The sequence below is a fragment of the Dermacentor silvarum genome, chromosome 9, assembly GCF_013339745.2.
Source record: "Dermacentor silvarum isolate Dsil-2018 chromosome 9, BIME_Dsil_1.4, whole genome shotgun sequence".
NCBI lineage: Eukaryota > Metazoa > Arthropoda > Arachnida > Ixodida > Ixodidae > Dermacentor > Dermacentor silvarum.
In genome coordinates, this window is record NC_051162.1 from 36,137,263 (window position 1) to 36,157,357 (window position 20,095).

At 45.5% G+C, this 20,095-nt stretch overlaps 1 protein-coding gene across 1 annotated transcript; it reads left to right on the plus strand.

The window, feature by feature from the left end:
- Positions 1 to 2,658: 2,658 nt before the first annotated feature.
- LOC125939813 (uncharacterized) lies at positions 2,659 to 19,794 on the plus strand. The gene is made up of 6 exons (XM_049655260.1): positions 2,659 to 2,758; positions 5,104 to 5,216; positions 11,683 to 11,751; positions 13,152 to 13,187; positions 18,136 to 18,201; positions 19,786 to 19,794. Exons 1-6 carry the CDS (start codon positions 2,659 to 2,661, stop codon positions 19,792 to 19,794), a joined length of 393 nt encoding a protein of 130 aa, XP_049511217.1.
- The last annotated feature ends 301 nt before the right edge of the window (positions 19,795 to 20,095 follow it).

Here is a 20,095-nt window from a genome sequence, read left to right on the forward strand (position 1 = left end):
AGTCACTATTAGCACGCGTAGAAAATCGTTTTTAGTTAGCACAGTGCAAATTACTTCTCGCGCTCATATATGCTTCGTCGCATGCGTTAATGTCCGCCCTTTCTATGATGAGGCGAGTTCAATTACATTTTTTTATTTCCAGAAACACCGGTATCTTGAAACGCCGAACGCGCCCACACTTGTGTCAATGAAGGGTAAGAAAACTAGCCGGCCACAATTTCTTCACTATGCTAGAATGCTCCCTCAAAATCTTTGACGCATCAGTCAGTCTGCCCTGTGTACTTCTCCCAGAACATTCATTTGCCAAAAGTATGCATATTGAATATATGACTGACGTCTTGCATTAAAAAAGCTTACTTCGTTTGTTCTGTTCACATCCGTTCTATGCTGCACAATACTGCATACGTACTATATCGCTCGAAATCAGTTGCAACGCGGTATGGTCTTTACTGCACAGGAACGCAATAACTGCATTTTTTATTTTTCTCGGGCTCTGTGCTTGCTGACTATGAAGACGTAGATGGTCGTGAAAATGTTTCCCTGAGCAGCCCTTCAGCAACCAACACGGTCACATTGCTTGGAAACCTCTTCTAATCTTGCTATATGAGGTTTAAAACGGCCGTACATTGAATGAGGGCAATACTTTTTGGTACATTGCTAAAACATCTGTTTGTTATTGTTCTTTTAAGAAGTTCGAACACGCTCAATGGCATGACGTAAACGGTTTATTATCTCGAGGATAATGATACCAACAAGCGTGGTCGTAAAGTTGAAATAGATTATGCAGTTTTAGATGCCAAAACCACGCTCTGATTATGAGGCACCCCATAGTGGGGGACTCTGGAATAATTTGGATCGCATGGGGCTCTTTACCCTACACGGGTGTTATCGCATTTTGCCCCCATCTAAATGTGGCCGCCGTGGCCGGCATTTGATCCCGCGACCTCATGCTTAGCAGACCATCACCATAGCCACTAAGCAACTCCGGCTGGTACGTGTGGTTGTCGGAATACGCAGATCCGATATCGGGACATCGACGAAACAGATAATTACATTTAATGGCCTCTCGAAAGTATCTTCTCGAGGACTACATAGTTCACAAATGACATCTATCACACTCGCACATTTCTGTCGAAAACAGTTGGAGGTACCTCAAGCTACAGTAAAAAAATCGCCAGCAAATCTGAAAACTCTACATAATGATGTGCCTTTGCGACGTTCAGTTAGGTCTCTGTCCAGTTTAGCGAAGTAAAAGCTACCCAAGACAGGAGCTGAGCAGATCCCAATACATACCACCTGCTATTGCAAATAAGAACATTATCCCTCTGGATAAATGCTGAAGTCAGCTTGTATTTTAGTTATTTTAAAAAGCTTTTGACTGAACTGCCAGCTTTCTTGCGAAACCGAAGGGTGCCGAATTCTTCAATACTTTCCCCAACTCAAGAGACCACAAGCACTCACTTTGAGACTACTTCAAACGAATACATACCCCACACCCAAACGCCTACACTACTACATGGCGGAACGATTCCCCTGTACACAGTGCGCGAACTGTAATGAAACACTTGACCTCAAACATATGCTCTGGCCATGCGACCGAACTACCAATGCCGATTACAGTCAGGACCTGGCCAGGTTCGAGGCTGCCATTCGCAGTCCGGATCTGGTTGAACAACTTTGGGCAGTCCAGCAAGCCCACGACGCGGCCTCGAAGCTCAGTCTTCCGGTCCCGACGTGGGATTAGCCTTTCGATGGGTCACCCCATAGCCTTGCAGAACCAAATAAAGTTCTCCCTCCATCCATCCACGACGCAAGTTAGTGAGCCTGCGGAATCGAGTAATAAACGTACTTTAGGTCATCGGAGAAATGCTTTCAGTACCGTGTCAGGGTGCATTTCGACAAATTCTAAAACATGGGACGCGCTTTCTGCAAAGAATGAGTTGCTGATGTTAAATGAATAATTTTGTGGTGTAAGTGAACTTAGACAGACTTCTGGAATGTACTTTTCACTAAAATTACTTCCTTTAGGGTACGTCATATTTTGAGCATTTTTGCGCTTAAAATGCTTTTAAACGCATGTTTAGAAGCATTTCGATGTCCATTACTGCCTTCTCTATGTCGTTTAAAACCTTATAGTGATTCATTTTGTAGCACATTTCAACTGCTCTGACTTCGACTTTGTTTAGAGCACGCCATTTATGTTTTGGAAAAACGACTTGCACGTCTTCCTTGACGTTTGCTAGAAAGCATTAATGAGGGGAGGTAGCGACTCCACTCGCTTTATTGGCTGACAGAACACACAGCGACTGATCGCTTCGGTATACGTTTTAGTGAGATTTTCAAAGGTTGTTATTTCAGGGTTATTGATAAGCTCGATATTTTCGACCATACTGCTAGATCTTTAAGCCTGTCAGGAAGACGCATATTTCATGTAAGAAATATGAACCGAGAAATTATACGCATATGGTGCTTGCTTAACGCTTGGATGATTTATCATTTCCTATAGAGGAGGAACAAGATGTGAGCACTGGCTGTTGTTTACTCAGGAGCTCAAGCCCTAGATGATTAAAAGCCATCACAGTGTACATATTTTCAGGTTTCTCTCGAGGTTCCCATGGCTGTATTATACTTGAGCGGCAGAATACTCTTCGGCGAAATATGGGGCATGTACCCGTGGGCGTCACGTCTATGGCCATCCTCATCGTTTTCGGACTGTATATTTTAGACTCTGGCACTCCATGCAATACTGAACTTCCTCGTAAGTAGATGGTTCAAAGCTATAATAGTAGAAGAAATTTGCAGCGTAAACCATAAACAGTGAAATGTTTTCTCTTTCTGCCGTCCGCCTGTGCGCTGTTTTGTATAGATGTTGTGCGTCAATACTGCAGATTTTGATTAGAGCGCACGAAGATACTGGTTAGCCAAAGCAACTCCTTCACCGAGACCCATTTCAAATCTCCATCGGACGGTGACCTAACAAAAAGCACACTATCAATTGTGCATAAAAGGCCAGTGAACTTTTCTGTCTGTACAGTGCGCTGAACATTTCAACGTCGGTAGATACGACACAACTAAACCACATTCTCATGAAGTTTCATAAGCTGTAGTTGTACTTTAATCACTATGCGAATATTTACACTTCTAGCGTTTCGTTGCGTGTCAACATAGGTGCCTATTCATTTTTTTCTGCCGTTTAGGAGTTTGGTTAAGCAATATTCAAATTCTATGTCTCACTCACCTTGCTATGGTGCTCCAGAAGTGTCCGGAATGCGACTTCAACAATTATCTACTACTGTTGTGAACGCAAGAACTAGAAATAACGGCCGAACGGGTGTCGTCATTTCATAGTCACTACGGCCCTGTCGTGTTGCGAAATTGGGAACAGAAACACAGGAAATTGTACCTTGAGGTGGTGCCAAATTTTCTATTTGAGCCTTTCATTCTTCTTCTTCTGACCTAAAGTAATATTTCGCTTTTAGTGGCAGATTCCTGTGACATGTTGGTTGGCAATAATAAACATAGATGGAAATGAACCAGGGGAGCTTTTGGAAGGCTAAGCTACGCTAGGTGAGGGGAGTGAGTTAGAGAGTTTTGCGAAAGAGAGAGCTGGAACAAAGACAAGCACGCACGCGCGCAGCGCACACGCAGTTGCGTTTGTAGAAGCAAGTCTCTGTAAAAATGAAGAAAAAATAAGAAATAAAAGAAAACTGGAAGCGCCAGTTCAATAATAACTCACATAAACTAGAATTTATCTGTTATTCCCCGTCCACCTATTCACAAATATTGTTTGATGTAATAGTTCAGCGGAAATCCGCTAAGTGGAGATAAGTAATTAAAGGGAAACTGAGACTTCCACCCAAATGTAGCAATTTGCTACAATGGAAACCCAACCGGGTTCCTCGAAAGAAAGCCTCGCAGTTGAAGAGAAATTCGTCCTGGTCCGGGACTCGAACGCGGACCACCGCCTTACCGGGGCAGCCGCTCTACCATCTGAGCTAACCAGCGGCTAGCAGATGGCAGGGCGAAGTCGAATTTGTCGACTACTAGAAGCAAAGGCAAGTGTTTGATGTAATAGTTCAGCGGAAATCCGCTAGGTGGAGATAAGTAATTAAAGGGAATGTGAGACATCCACCCAAATGTAGCAATTTGCTACAATGGAAACCCAACCGGGTTCCTCGAAAGAAAGCCTCGCAGTTGAAGAAAAATTCGTCCTGGTCCGGGACTCGAACCCGGGACCACCGCCTGTCCGGGGCAGCCGCTCTATCATCTGAGCTAACCAGGCGGCTAGCAGATGGCAGGGCGAAGTCGAATTTGTCGACAACTCGAAGCAAAGGCAAGTGTTTGATGTAATAGTTCAGTGGAAATGCGCTAGGTGGAGTAAGTAATTAAAGGGAAACTGAGACTACATTAATTTATAATTCTGTTTTCTTGGTATATTGAACTACCTGGTTACTGACCAATCCCCCAGTGTGGCTTTGTGTCACTAACATCTAGGTTCTACAACTACATCTACAACTCGGTTACAATGTTTATCTTTTCGCGGTGACCATTTTCTACCGGCTAACCATTGTTACTGAGTTACCAGCTCGGAGCGAGACGTGCTTTTTTCTAGAAACTTTCTCGATGTTGTCGCAGAAAATTGTATGATCAGATTGAGGGCGCGACCGAAGTAGTGGTGTACATTATGGAACGTACGCAAATAGCCGAAACTGCCCTAGAACGCACGATGAGTCACGAATAGCCGACGTCACTTGGAGCGTACATCAGATTTCACTACAACATGGCAATATTCTGCGATTGGCATACATAGGACAAGACACTATTTTGAGTTTTTTTCTCGCCAGAGAGCTTACGCGGCTCACTCAACTGTCTACTTGGTTTTCTGGAAACACTTGGGCGACGAGAGATAATAGGTTGTCCACGGTAGTGAAGATGATCAATCAAGATCGCGCGAACGAGTAAAATAGGCTGCGTCTATAAGCCATACGCTTTTATACAACATCTGTTGACGCCTGTCCTATTTCATCTCAATATATCTCAGCTGCTAAGTAGTTTGATAGCTCAGAAACTACTGTAATTTCTACTTTACCACTTGAACCGCAGCTGTTGGACCTCGTCTTCTGCGAGCAAAAGCACTTTTTGGTGAAGGCATGAGAGTGTGCAAGAAGGAAATTGTCGCGTACGCAAATACCATCCCATCTCAGAAAATACGTAAGGTGAGTTTACTTTGAAGTCCTTCTAAAAAAATATTTACATTGTGGTTTTAATACCTGGTACTACAAAAGTAAACGGCTGCTGCTTGTTTGTATTGTATACGCATCATATGCAGGATATGGGCTTCAATTAAGAATGAGGACGGTAATATTACGGACAAGTATGCCCTCTCTCCCAGTGCTTTAGATAAGATACTCAGCGTGATAACCACAGACCTCAACTGGCCCCTCTACACATTTAGCCCCGATCCCTAAGTGCCATCACGTGAACTTAGAACACGTGATGCCTAGTCAAGTTAGCATAGCAGGCCCGTGGAGTAGCCATCGCAGGTTTGTCGTAGTGACTGTCATGGTTATTAGGGCTGGTGTGGCGTGAAAGGCACGGAGTAATACTATCGTTTTCCCCGAGTGAACCATTTAAAATATCAGAAACTACGCGGTAGGATTACGCATTAAAACTAAGTGGCAGTGTCATTTAAAGGTCGTATATTGCTTTGCACGATTGTTCACGGATGACAGTTAAACAAGAGAAATTCTTTTCACTCTAAAGCCCCATTGCACTCAACATGAGTTACTACGTGCGAGCCACGGTCGCATCTCTCTGCTGGTCAAGCTGGTGGCGCCGACGTGCAATGTGGCCGAGCAATGTCCGACAACATTCCCAATTTAAGCTACGACAACTATTCTTTATACAATATTTTGATTTCTTGAGATCAGAAGCAGTCGCCATCGTAACTCAGAAGTGTCCTTCCAATGTACCCACAAAATACACAGAATTTTCCGATCGTCTCTACCAGAGGGTCTGCTAGTATTAGCCAGCCTTATGCACCTATTCATGTTCCCTTCATTTGCTTGTAGCATTTATCGCAAGAAGTGTAAGGGCTACGGAGACAGAATTAAAGAAGCCGGTATTTGTACTAACAGCTGAGAATTGGTATTGGCATAACGGGATGTTGCGCTGCCTGGGCGGTAGCTACCGCCATCGGTAGGTTGACAGGGGATCATATAATGGTGATTTGACATCAAATAAAAAAGACGTATTTCGTCACTGGTGATTAGAGTCTATGCACGCTCAACTAAGTGGCTGCTATCAGTATGTGAGTGAAACTCCTCTTAATGAGATGCGACATGGTCACGTGTATAAATTCAGTGTGCCCAAACCCACGTTAATAATGTGAACCCCGAAAGGGCCTTAGGGAGCCTCCAGGCTCATGCGTCTTAGGCATGCGACAAAAGTCGGGTGCAGTGGTGTTCCTTGAAAGGAGGCCTACGTCAAAGCATTTCGTGTCAGGCCGTTCCGCAAAGGCCTGCCCTGGCAACTTGTTCAGTTTTGTCTGCTGTTCTGGTTCAGTGGGATCTTCAATAAAAGGTAGGCGCCACACTGGTTAAACTTGATGCCTTATTGCACAAGCCTTTATTTTTTTATTTATTTACACTTTTAAAGACAGATTTGAGACACGTACAATACTTCGAGTGCTACGGCTAAAGGCAAGAGAATGTCTGACAAAGGTCGTAAGGCCAAAACATGTACATTCACACTTAGGTAGACAACAGCGGAAATAAGGCAGTAATGAAGCGAATAAATCTAACAAATATAATGTGGGCTAGTAAAATGGAGGAGACATCAGGGCATCATAAACCGCGATAGCGTGGAATACAAGATGAGTGAAACACAATAGGTTGATTGATATGCACATGACGGTTTCGACGACGTAGAATAGAAATACCACGACATGCGCTCCTCAAGTGGGTGTCGTGTAGTTTGGCGGGACATCCACTACCCAAAACGTGTCACGTGGGTAGCGGGTCTCAAGGAGGGGTTGATTAATTCTCCAAAAGTAAAATGGATTTGGAGGACGCTTTTGAGTTTGGTAAAATTTTGATTGCTGTTTTCATGCGGTGTTTAGACAGGAGGAAACAAGGAAACTCTTAACTTTCTTGGAACGTACGCAGCGATAGGGTTAGGGCGCTTTCTTTGCATGTTTTGACTACCACCGGTAATAGCGAAATACAGCAAGCATTTTTAGTGACCGTTATTTGACCTAGATATAAGAGAATATACCGTGTGCAGCCCAAACCTTACTTATCTGTCGGCAGAGGAGAGTAAAATGCAACAAAGCACCACGGCGCTAAGAGCAAGTTGGAACTGCCCCTTTTCGAATCAATAAAACTATTTCAATAAACTGCAATAAAACCGAGCACCAACTAGCCCAACAAAAAGTTCTGCTTGAAAACTGCTTCACACGAAGGTATTTTAATTGAATTCCATGAACATCATTATGGTGCTGACTGAATTATAAACAGGATATCGTACTGCGCAGTGCGTCGTTTTCTTCAGTTCAATTCCTAGAATGTGGCCTGACCCTACCCATGACAGGGGAAAATGGTGACCACCCTAAAAGGCTTTTGCCCTGCCTTGAGAATCAGCGGATTCCGATTATCGCCGTACTAGCGTAGCGTAATAGTGCCGAAGATGAACTTTCAACTATGCTTAAGTGGACACAGCCCTGCACTTATTTCAATGTACACAAAACGTTCACTGTGGTAGTATCGGGCAACTGGTGCCAACGGAAAAGTTAATCAGCTGCGTTTTTGCCCACTTTGAAGGAGTCTAACAGCAGGCCCAACGGTCGAATGCCGCAGTGTTTCTCCTCACGCAACGCCAAGATCTGGCACTCATCGCTGAAAATACATCTTTGTCGCTCAACGCAATCAAAGATAATGGTACCCGAAAACCACGAAGATGTACTGAAAACCCTGAGAGTGGACCTAACTAATTTTCTAAAAAAGCATTTTTTACAATCCACTTCCGGTTTTCGTTACCAGTGCGTTATACGTGTCGTCATCATGAGAGGCAGGGCCGTCACACGGGAGCCTGACATCACGTCATTTTGGCAATCGTATTTAAGGCCAGCTTTACACAGCTGTTATTTACCCAGTCCCGTCATCGTCAAAGCACCAGCGTCGCTCAAGAAAATGCGTTTCCTCTTTCGTGTTTCCTTGAATACTAGATGTCAATGAGGGCACCGGCTTTAGAGCGTTCCATTTTTGAGGAGACACTGTCAAAAATGTCGTAGTTTCGCCCGAAAGGCGAAGCATCAATTGCGATAGCAAATTGGTAGAGAGCTATTCGGAGTAGGGATAGTAGAGTAGTTTTATCGGCCGCATAAACTTGGACACATTCGCTTTCTAACTGAATTGACAAGCGTGGTGTCATCGCGCACAAGCAAACATGAATAGATCCCACTGAATGACCGCAGACAACGACTGTCAAAACGCTGGCGCGGCCGCTGCAGCGGGCGAAGAATCGTGCGGTCTATCGCTTCAACGGAAACTGAGCGGCGAATGGACAGCGCATAAAGGTCAGAGCCGTGTGGAGACACGGCCGCGCTCGACTGGCGCGCGCGCTCGCTCGCTTCTTAAGAAGCGAGTGCCCGTGCCAGTCGAGCCCGGCCGTGGTGGAGATAAAGAGACGGTGCAGCCAGTGCAAGCGTATTTGTTGGCAGAGTAGAAGCTGCTCCCCCCGTCCATCCCGCGCTGCCTCCCCGCTGTTTTTTTTTTTTTTTTTGCTTTCGCGTGGGAGATTGCGTTGCCAGTTCTCCTTGCGCTGGGTTGCAAGATAAGCATTTGGTGCCGTAGCACAGCGTCGCCCCGCCTCCCTCCCCCCCATACCCCTACGGCCTTTTGGGCGACAATCGCGTTTGCTTTCCGCCATGCGTTGGCTCTCCGTGATAGCGCGCGTCCCCCGCGCGCTTTTACTCGTACGGCGCGCGGCGACGATTTAATCGCCCTTGGAATCTATACGGAACCTGACGGCGACGGCGACGACGACGCCGACGGCAAAAATCCCGTTGAAGTGTACATATAATTGCTATCGCAATAAAAAGCGCTCTATTTTGACAAACCCAGGTGACGCGATACTGACGGTTCGCTGCGCATGACGGCTGCGTAAGTCACGGCTTACGCTACCACACACGTTCGGCCAGATGCAGCATCATTTCAGACCACCGAGCAAGCCGGAGCAAGTGCCGAAAGGTTGCCATGTCCTGCCCCCATGAGCCCAATTTCTGTGTCGTGAGGTCACGACGCATACACGTCCTGGGAAAGGAAATCAAAATTAGGTGGTAGAAAGATTTCCCAGAATACTACTTTGATTGTATTCTGAGGCGTGCCAGTATTTTATAGACTGGGTAATTACCTCAATTTAACGCAGAAGTAGTAATAAAAATTAGACATGTCCACAAGTAGTCTTGCATTTTTGACACTAGAGCACTGCACGGGCCGATTTTTTCAACCCGGGCCCAGGCCTGGGCCCGTTTTTACGTTGGGCTGATCGCCCGAGCCCGATCAAAACTTTTATGGCGAGACCCGGGCCCGGCCCGGGCCCGGAAATAATCTACGTTACCCGCCCGGCCCGGCCCACCACCCCTTCACCTTAGGCCCGAGCCCGGCCCGAGCCCAACTCGAAACCGGCCCGAACCTGGCCCAAGACCGAAAAATAATGTTTTTCAGAGTTCAGACGCCCGAGAAAAACTCGCTGCACGTTACATGCACACCACCAGAAAGCCCGAGCCCAGCCCGGGCCCGCGTCAAAAAACCCGAGCCCGGTCCGGGCCCGGGTAAAAAAGCACACGCCGTGCCCGAGCCCAGCCCGAGCCCGTGAAAAAAATCACAGCATATCCACGGGGTGAATGATGATGAGTGGGCGAAGCTCCGGAGGGAATCATCGGATCTCCCGCTAAAGGGGACGCTAGCACAAACGCGTTAGAAACGTGCAGTACTCTCTAGTAAGGGGGAGCGGCCACAGCGTCTTACGCAGCCATTTACACATGCCGGAACGTGCACCGCGTTTGCCGACGCCATCACATGACTGCTGAGAGAGTATACCCCCCGTATTCATAAACGCTCCTCGACTTGAACTTGACTTGCCACCGCTTTGGGCAGCGCGTTCGAAACGCGTTGAAGGTAAGGCGGAGAGGCCACAGCGTCTTACACCTGCTTCTTACACGGGGGTAACGCGCTAGCACAAACGCGTTAGAAAGGCGCTAGAAACGCGGCCTTTCGTTAATGTTGGGTATTTATTGCCATCGTGGTGCGTGCGTCCATGTCCGCTTCGTGGCGTAGTGGGCTAACGCCGCGCGCTCGGAAGCGAGGGGTCCCTGGTTCGATTCCGCGCTAGGGACATAACTTCGGAATTTTTTTTCTCATTTTTCTCAGACTGGTTACACACTACTACTACGACGACGACGGGGACGAACGGGTGCCGCTATAAGGAGCTTCGCCCCTAAAAACTGTTCTAAGCCCGAGCCCGTGCAGTGCTCTAGTTGACACTGCAGCAGGGTCGTAGAGCGAATTTTTTTTCGTGGGGGGGGGGCAGTGGCACGCACTTAAACTGGTTAGGGAGTGAGAGGGGCTTAACAGGCCATATATATATAATTTTTGGAGGGTCAGCCACGCCACCAAATGCAGCCACTCATATCCCGCATACTGCGTTAGGTTGCTTTAAAGTGTCCAACGGCTCTTTCACTTCTCGCACGCGTTCGTTGTCGACGTGCCCGTCTTAACATAGATGAAGAGAAACAATAGTGAATTGGAACCTAATGATTGTAGCGCTTGCATTACAGTGAACCTGTGTGTGTGTGTGTGGGGGGGGGGGGGGTGTTACAAAACCGTTTCCGTGCGACTGCGAAGGCCAGCGTGCAGTGACATGGTCTGTATCAAATGTTAATCAAACGACAACCAGAGTGAAATTTTCGCTTTGAAACGAAATCTTCATACATCATAAAATAAAAGGAACCATCCGGATTTCTCGTTCCAATAGACAAGAAGTTGCTTGCCTGATTTTGTTTAGTCAGTAATCCGTTACTATGCCGTTTCGCGTCCTGTGTTCATTGGCTCCACGTTCGAGGTCAGCTAGTAGTTTGTACATAGGAAGTTGTGGTAGAAGATTGCGCGCTGCTACGAATTACCGTGCTCAGGGGGCGTAACTTGGAACAACAATCAAACAAAACTATAGTGCTTTTGAATAGAACGCGAACCCAATTCTACCATAACTTTGTCTAATACATCCCTTGCTAACATATTCGGATAGATCTCCAAAATTTGCTTAGGTTCTCCTTAATACTAGAATCTTACGGTATAGGCTCATTTTTAATGTAAACTAACACCATATAGACTGGACATAAAAATAAAGGCATGACTTTAGGGAGAGAAGTTCCAGTGCAGGAAAAATGCAGACTTATACCACAAATGTGCAACCTCGTATTGCGATTGATTTGCTGTAAGATATATTCCCATAGCTGAAATATTTATCCATTTATGTATTAATACATTTTGTAGTCGTGTTTGGTGCTATTGTGTTTAAACGCCTATTCGAATTATGTTTTAAGATATTTATCGACAATTGTGCAGAACTAAAGAATATTTTGAACTCATGCTCTTGAACTCATGCTCAGAATATTCTTTCTAGATTTTGCAGGCTTCATGCTCCGCGTTCAACACCTGCAAAACTCTCGCCCAAGAGGACAATTTGGAACCGGTAAGACACTTTGCACAGCTTCGTTACATTCATGGTACGGTCGGAAATAGAGCGTGTGCACCCGCTAACTACAAAATTGTCTTTCAGTTTTGACAACTCACACTTGGAAGTATAGTTGAACCCCGTACGTTCTTTAGAGGACCATACAAAGACAATGGATGATTCGGGAAAACGTACCTTGCGATAACGCTTACGAGAGCACTTCAGATGAAAAAAAAGACTAATTTCGCACAAAACTTTATTTGAAGGTGAATACAAAGCAGACTTCACTTCTGAAAACTCGATTAAATGTGGCTATCACGGCCTGGCAGTTGAATAGCATGTTAAACAGTATTTTCGGGAGCCATCGTAGCAGGCAACACATTCGTAGCAGTCTCTTTTTGGGGCGGTCGTAGCCGTGAATCACGCCGTGCGGCTTGTGATTCCCACCTGCCGGTCGGACAGGTGGTTACATAATGGCATTTTATTTCTAAGTATTGCCAGTCCTTTTTCAGTTTCCGCCCAGCCATGTATATCGAAGTAAGAGTCCAAGGTATTGAAGGCCAAGAAAGCGTCGACGAAGCTGGGTGTGGGGCGACCGCTTGTGCCTTCCGTTTCAAAGGCCAATAAGTCCAAGGCCATTGAAACTGTCCAACTTTGTCTACTTGAAGAAGTTGGGTTGCTGCAAGACGGTAGTTTCCACCATACATCGAGTGTTGCACTTGTTTCACTACGAATGCGTGACTCGATGGTCGCCCATACCAAAGCCGAGCAAAACACAATAAAAATACACGAATTGGTCATTCAACAGTATCAGCACAAACAAAAGTATTTTTCACTCGCGGCTGATAGTTTTTGATGATAGTTGCCAAATTAGATTTTGGCGGCAGATACTTCTTTTTCATGTTGCTTTGATAACACTGCAAGGAGTCGGTGCGTGACTGCCTGTGGAAGGCCTTCGAGATTTCCAGAGATTTCTATATAACTATGTAGAGTCGATTTGCGGTTGAGTTGATGGTCGTGGAATCAGCTCGTGTAGAGAGAGAGAGAGAGAGAGAGAAAGAAAGGGAAAGAAAGAGAAGGAGGCTAGCCAGTGTAAATACAGTGTAGCAGCACACAATTCGCAGTTCCGTCGAAAGGGCGTCGATTCGAGGGTCTTCGAAATGCCCGTGTGACAGCGGTCTTATTTTCAATAGTCTGACTCACGCTGGCCGCTTAATGTATGCTCTCACTTCTACCTACTGAAATGTTCGTTCTTACAGCGTCCCTTTTACTGGCAACTGCGAATGCCAGAATGGTGCTTCTGGATTTACCAATACAAGTGGAAAGCGCTTTCAAAAGTGACCAAAGTCAACCTGATATAATTATCAATGTGCCGGTAAATCAAAGTCATATATTTGAATGCATTTTATTGTTTTTAGGCCTACCAGTGCTTGGTGTCTCAAGCCCAAAGTACGGTACGTAAAATAAACGTCTTTTGTACTTGCGGGTTGTAGGTTTAGGTTTCCTCAATGTAAGAAAATAGTGAGCCTTTTTGCACAATGTTCCCGACACACGTCCATTGCTAATGTTTAAAGGGACAGCAAAACGAGACACTGAATCACTAGATATTATTAAAGTATTATTCAGGAACGGTACTTTCGCTGATTTCACGGTAATAGAATAATTATTAGAAGAGAAAGTGATGGTAAAAGCTTCATTGTTGAATTTGGTGCCAGAATCCCAAATCCGAAGCGTATCTTGTGTTTTCACTGATCGCAAAAAAATGGCCGCCATTCCGCCCAGTGAACGTGAATGTCCAGCAAAGCTGTATTAAACCCCACGCATGGTCGAGCATTGTATTCACGCTGTTCTTTTGGTGACTTTCATTTCCGTGGTCCACCCATGGCAGTCTTAGAATGAACTGAATGAGTTGCTATACGTGTCTCCATTTTATATATGAAAGCGCGGTGACGTCACTGAGTATATATATATATATATATATATATATATATATATACACGGTGTTGCGCTTCCGAGCACGAGGTCGTGGGATCAAATCCCAGCCGCCATAGCAGGATTCGAATGAGGGCGAAATGCAAAAATTGCCGACTCCCGTGCTTTGGGGGCATGTTATAGATCTCCAGGATGTTGAAATTTCTGGAGTAAAGCACTACGGCGTGCTTCATAATCAAGTCGTGGTTTTGGAATGTAAAACCGCATAGTTTAATTTTAACCTAATCAGTGAGCAGGTTTTGCGGAGCTATTTGAGCAGACAGTAATTGTTAACGATACTATCTCTGCAACTAACAAGTTTACTACTTACGACAGTACCCTGAGGCTTCCAAATCTTGCTATTTTTGCTGCCATGAAGCATCTAGAGCTAAGTTTTCGCCGATCGCATAAATATTGAACACCATCTGTCTGCGTTTCGCAATCTACCTCATGTATAGTCATGCAGTACCGTACGAGGACTCGGGAAACTATACAATCCCAAGGATACTCACTACGCTAAACATACCAACACTCAGTTATTCAGCTATTGATTGATATCCTGAAGGGGGCGTCGACATACTAAATTGCTGTTGCGGATACGTGACAAAAGTGGAGCGAGGCTTTAAGACAACGCTTGCCTGGTAAAGAACAACAGGTCTCGTAGGCAAAAAAAAAGTTAGTGACGTTTCACTTCGTGAATGCCTGTTACGCGCCAGCGTATGGGGGCTTTACGCACACGAAGCTGTCTACTAGAGGGACAGCACATGGTCGTAAGACAATGACTGATGCTCGCCCAGGTGAAAGTCAAACCGAAAATGTTACCGCATATCGGGCTATCTATTACGTAGGACATCGGAAATTTATGAGACAGGAATTGCTGAATACGAATCTCCGGGTGGTGTTCGACTTGTGGTCGCACGCTCGACGCTACCAATCCCTCAACGACTATTGGGAGAAAGTGGTTGCCTTTATTGTAGAACTAATGAAGGCCCTTCTACGCGTTCGGCGGGATGCAGTGGCCGTAAACATGGACATTGAGAGGGAATTTTTATAAAAAAAGATGCAACCTGACTGAGAAGCCTTCCAGTTTTTCTGGATTGACACCATTTCCGCCAGCAGAAAGAACGCGTTCGAATGGCACTGCTCTCCAAGGAAGCCCCAACCGTCTCATTTATTTTCTCGCAGCGCATCTAAAAAGATTATCCGTGAGAATAGAAGCTGGTGAGTTCATCGAATGGTTCGCTCAACCACAATTACAATGGCCTAGGGAATTGGACGTGCGTTCCACAGCTTAATAATGAACCAGAATTTGACATGTAACAAGGCCTCCTCCAAACACCAAGTAAACCTCACACACTCATGAACTTACCTAACTGCAGCAATCTGCATTCTCCTGCACCTCATGCCTTGGGTATTTTGATTTACGAATTGAACTCGTTGTCCGCAAATGACAAGCTATGAAACAATTTTCAAAGACGTGCTGAACAAGGTTGAACAGGTCTGGGTCTGTCTTGTTCAGCGAAAAATCATTCTGGAAGACCTTAAGAATGTTTTGCTTGAAGACGCCGCCAACATGCACTCAGTTCCACGGCATCCCCACTTTTGCCTTCACCCAGAATTTGCAGAGCCAGGAAGCAGTTGCGATTATCTCATTGTTCAGGCTACTCGACATAAACTAATCATTAATTTGCGATACCGCCAGAAGATTTTTGAAAACCGATGGAGCCGATGGGGAGTGTACCTCGTCGATATACACTGACTTCACCTCTAAGCATCAGTGCTAACTGCAGTGTAAAATTTGATGTCTCAGATGGTGCCCCTATTGTATCGATACCACTGTCGAAAACAGACGCAGCCACAAAACTTCGTTCCCTCGCACGCGAGCTTACGCAGACTCTGTGGAACACCAGTGACTTCAGCAACGCACGCCTCCACAGATTGGATCCATGTCTGCAACTCCGTCTTCCACCAGGGTTACCACGAGCGGAAGCAACACTTCTGTGCCGCCTGTGGCTCAGCGTGGCATTCACGAACGCCTATTCCTTCCGCGTTGGAATGGCTGACAGCCCTGCTTGCGACAACTGTGGCCGCGAGGAGACAATCAAGCACCTACTCTGTGACTGTCCCCGCTACAATGTGGCAAGAAAAGTGCTCGCGACTGCGCTTGAAAAACTGGACAATCGCCCCCTCACAGAAGAAAAAGTTTTAGGACACTGGTCCAGACGGACTTCGGCACTCAAGGCCTTGCCTCAAGGCTCTCAAGGCTCTTCAGCAGAGCACTCAAGGCTCTGCTGAAGTTTTTAAGGGCTTGTGAATTGTGCGACCGGCTTTGAACGTTGTAGCGCGTAGGGTCGCGTTATTGCGCAAATTTTCTTACTTCAATGTTTTTTTTGTTTTTCTTCTATCACCTTTTATTCCATTTGCCCCTTTCCCCAGTACAGGGTAGCAAGCCGGTATTCACACTGGCTAACCTCCTTGTCTTTCCTTCTTTCTCTATCTCTCTCTCTCTCTTGATGTCTCAGTCAAAATTGGAATTAGAATTGTCAGGCTGCGCCTGCACTTTTCAATATCTATAACGGTATCTAGCTGCTTACGCCAGTCCCAGTCACCCAAATTATATACTAGTTTGGGCCACTAGTTATGTGATTGTGGTCCTAAGGACGGGGTCGTCGTTCCACCGTCCTGACGTCATCGTCGTCACGACATCATCATCATCCGCTTCTCGTCATTGTCCTGCCGTCATCTTCAAGCCATCATTGTCATTCTGTCGTAATCCGACAATCGCCGTGATACTGTCATCATCATCCCATTTTCTTTATGCGGTCGTCATGAGGCTGTCGTTATTATACCATCCTTATCACTGCACATTTGGCATCCCATTGTCGTCATGGTAGTTGTCGTACCATCAACGTAGTTCCTTGTTAATTCTATCGCCGTCAATGAGTCATGGTCATGCCGTCATTGCGATGACCTACCCGGCGAGCGGGTGTCATAAGAAAGTGGGCTCATCGCGGAGACAGTGTATGTCGCATATAGCTGAAGCAATAAATATATCACAATGACCACTACACATTACGAAAAAAGTGTACTCAGCAATAGGGTGGGTCGCTGCATTGCTTCATTGGCAATCGTAATAACGTTCAGTCATTGTGAGATACGTTTTGCCGGAAATTTTTGTTGAGAGACCTAGAACAATAAAATGTATTTGGATACTCGGACGAGTCGCAGACTGCTTTCCTGATCCGACGCAGAGACTTCACAATCTCAAATTGCCAAACAGCACTGGAGGACGAAAAAAACCTAGAAAGAAATTATGGTCGATGCCTCTTTCATAGCCTAGCATTCCTCTTTCATAGAACACGAAAGTGAAACGTGTCATCACAGAGGCTGTTGCATGTTTCCTTCGTGAACTCACAGTGCACTGCAGCGAAAGGCGCACTATTTGCGGCAGGCAACTGTTTTGCAGATTTGCTTGGCGTGCGGTGTTCTGTTGACGAGCGGGGTCCAGCTGCCCAGTCGCTTCAGCGACAGTGCGAGCATTTTGGTCCGCCTCCGTAGTGTCTCGGGCAGCCAGTTCAATTGTGACGCCCTAAGCTTCAGGAATGCGAGTTGCAGAGTTCGTAGCGTGTGCCGCGAACGCGCGAAGGCGTTCTGCTTCACGCTGGCGTGTCTCTTACCGGACCAAAGCGAGATTCGCCCGTCGACGCCGTTGCCTTTATGCGCCACTGAGCGCAGCAGTTTTCTTAGTTGTGGCCGTCGCAAGCGAAGCAGTGGGCGGAGTGCAAGCACGGCTGACGCTGAAGATGCATGTTGAAGCTGCACTCCGTAGGCGACGAGGCCCCACAGCCTAATCCGACGGGAATGAATAACCATGTGCAGAAAGTGTCAACACCAGGTTATACCGCGTTGGAGCCTCTGCTGCGCTGTGACTACCGAGGCGCTCCCTGTCGACGCTCTTTAGTGTCATGATGCACTGCGTCATTTCACCGCTCCTAGATGGCGGCGCCACCTCTGTCAACAAAATATAGTTGACTCGTTGGCGCCGAACGTCACATCCATTACGTCCGTAGCGGAAGTTACGGAGAACACGGCATAAAACACGTTCCTGTTAAAACAATGAACCTGTGCAGGCATGCACTGCAAATAAAAATACGGAAAATGAAGTTGGAATGATCAAGAAGCCAGCCTTCTGTGTGGTTTCACGAGCCTAGTTTACCTTTCTGCATTTTCTATTACAATTTCAAACACTTATATTTTAACAGTGTCACTTCACAGTTAAAAGGTTGCTACTTACAGCTCCTTCAGTGTCGCCGATGTCTCGGAAAATTTCAGTAGAGTTCTGTATACCCGAAGCAAAAGATTTTGCTGGTCAGTTACCGAACCTCCTACCTGGACCTGAGACCTATTTATAAGAAGCTTTCGATTTTACAGACTTCACCGTCTGCTTTATGGCTTAACATGTCGGACGAATACAGAGATGCGACACAAGGAGCATTGGTAAGTTTCAGTTGCTACACTTTTTAGCTGAATAACATTGTTGGAGAGCGTACGCATTCTTTACGTAGCGTATTTAGGTAACTGATTATTGTGGCTTCTATTCTAAGACACGAGTAAATGGAAGCACACTAAAAGATTTTCGTCTGCCTGTAGCGGAAATAGCTGATCCTGGATTATCCACATTTACCCTCAGAGATACATTATGAGTTTTTTTTTTCTTTTCAGTCATGCCTGTGGAATGTTATTGTTAAAGGCGGTGTCGAGGGACAAGCCATCGACGACGCAGTTGCGTTTACACGGAGGGTTGTCGTGACTTTCGGATGGACCTGAATTAACTGATGTGGCCTGGAAATTATACAGCGACAAGCAATGACTATGTCGCTGTTGAAGACACCTCAGTACTGCGCACGATTTAATTCGGACAACTACTGCGGGTGCTACAGTGACTGTCGTGTGACGAATTGTAAAAAATAAACATATCTACAACGTTATGAATAAAATTGTTCGCCAAGGGCTTGACAGTGTATTAGCTTGAGATACAGAAATTAGAGCTAGCTGGAAGGGAGAAAAAAAGCCATGCTCAAATGTTTTACGAGAAACTCAAATGGGGCCTAACGATCTTGAAGCAATTAAACTTCGCTTCAAGACAACGTTTCTATGCAGCGTTACGTACAATAATTGTTATCGGGGAAATTCAGGGCACATATAGCTAATGGAACGCACAGAGCTTCTCTATAGTATTTAGCCTCAAGATACTGGTTAAAAAAATGACCATGCTCGTTTCGAAATGAAGTTTCTTTTGGGGCCCATGGGTTCCGATCCCTGCACTGTGGCACTTTCGATCAATTTATCAATCAATAAATTTTTATTCAAGCTTGTACCTATATATATCAATCTATTTTCATGCCGACACGACACCACAGCCAGTTTGTAGCAGGGGTCTGTTTGTTCACTAACAATGGACAACACGGTAACTAATATAATTACATATGTTACCATCACACCCCTTCTGTTGGCTCTGGTGGGCTCGTGATGTAATGCAAAATTAAAAGAGCGCAAAATAGAGACGGGCAAGACTGAACCGTACAAGATCTTGCTAACTTTCTGAAGCATCTCAGGATGAGGTGATAGCAGATTTGATAGTGTGCACATCTGCGAACTCAAAACTGACCAGGGGTGCTCAAAATAAAAGCAAAAAAAAAAGAAACTCAGTCGGTTCTACGAAAGACCTAAATACTTTTTCATTTTGTGTTTCCAGTAGCCTAGCTTCTCACTTCTGCAAGCTGACACGTGTGTCATTAACGATGATAAAAAAGAGCCTCCAAGATCTAAGGCGCCACAGTTGTGATACTTTTACCTGAGATCTTTAGTTCGCCAAAGAAAAGCACGCACTCGACGCTATCGCAGTGAGTGGGGAGATGCGCATTTCCCTCATTCTTTAGTAACGCGCCGTCTTCTGGGACACGGTCGTTCAGGCACCTACCAGTCATCATGGGATCGTTCGCCAGAACCTATTACAGGTGGTTAAGAGATCGTAAAACCCAAAATTTGTACATGTACTGAACGCTTCTTATATTCATACAGATTGTGTGAGCGAAAAGAACCTGTAATTATGTCAACATCATAACGAGTATATCAACAGGGAAACGTTATTAGATAAATTATGTTTGTTTAAAACATTGCTTTCAGGTGAGAGCACCTCAGTCAAAACTGCAGGCGTCGCGTTTAAGTAATATATTTATTTTCTTTCAATCAGATCGTTCTATCTTATTATAGATGCCTGATGGTAATTTCTCGTGGCGTGATGAAATTTTTGACTCCATGTTAGATTGCAAAGGCGTTAATACACATTCATTCAAAACACTCAATTATGGTGTATTGTAGAAGATAGCCG

Excerpts from the sequence above, each read along its gene's own strand:
- LOC125939813 (XM_049655260.1), top strand. The coding sequence starts at position 2,659 with ATGGGGCATGTACCCGTGGGCGTCACGTCTATGGCCATCCTCATCGTT. Across the intron at positions 11,752-13,151 it reads AAGAGGACAATTTGGAACCG|GCCTACCAGTGCTTGGTGTC; the intron begins GTAAGACACTTT and ends TATTGTTTTTAG. Across the intron at positions 13,188-18,135 it reads TGTCTCAAGCCCAAAGTACG|ACTTCACCGTCTGCTTTATG; the intron begins GTACGTAAAATA and ends TCGATTTTACAG.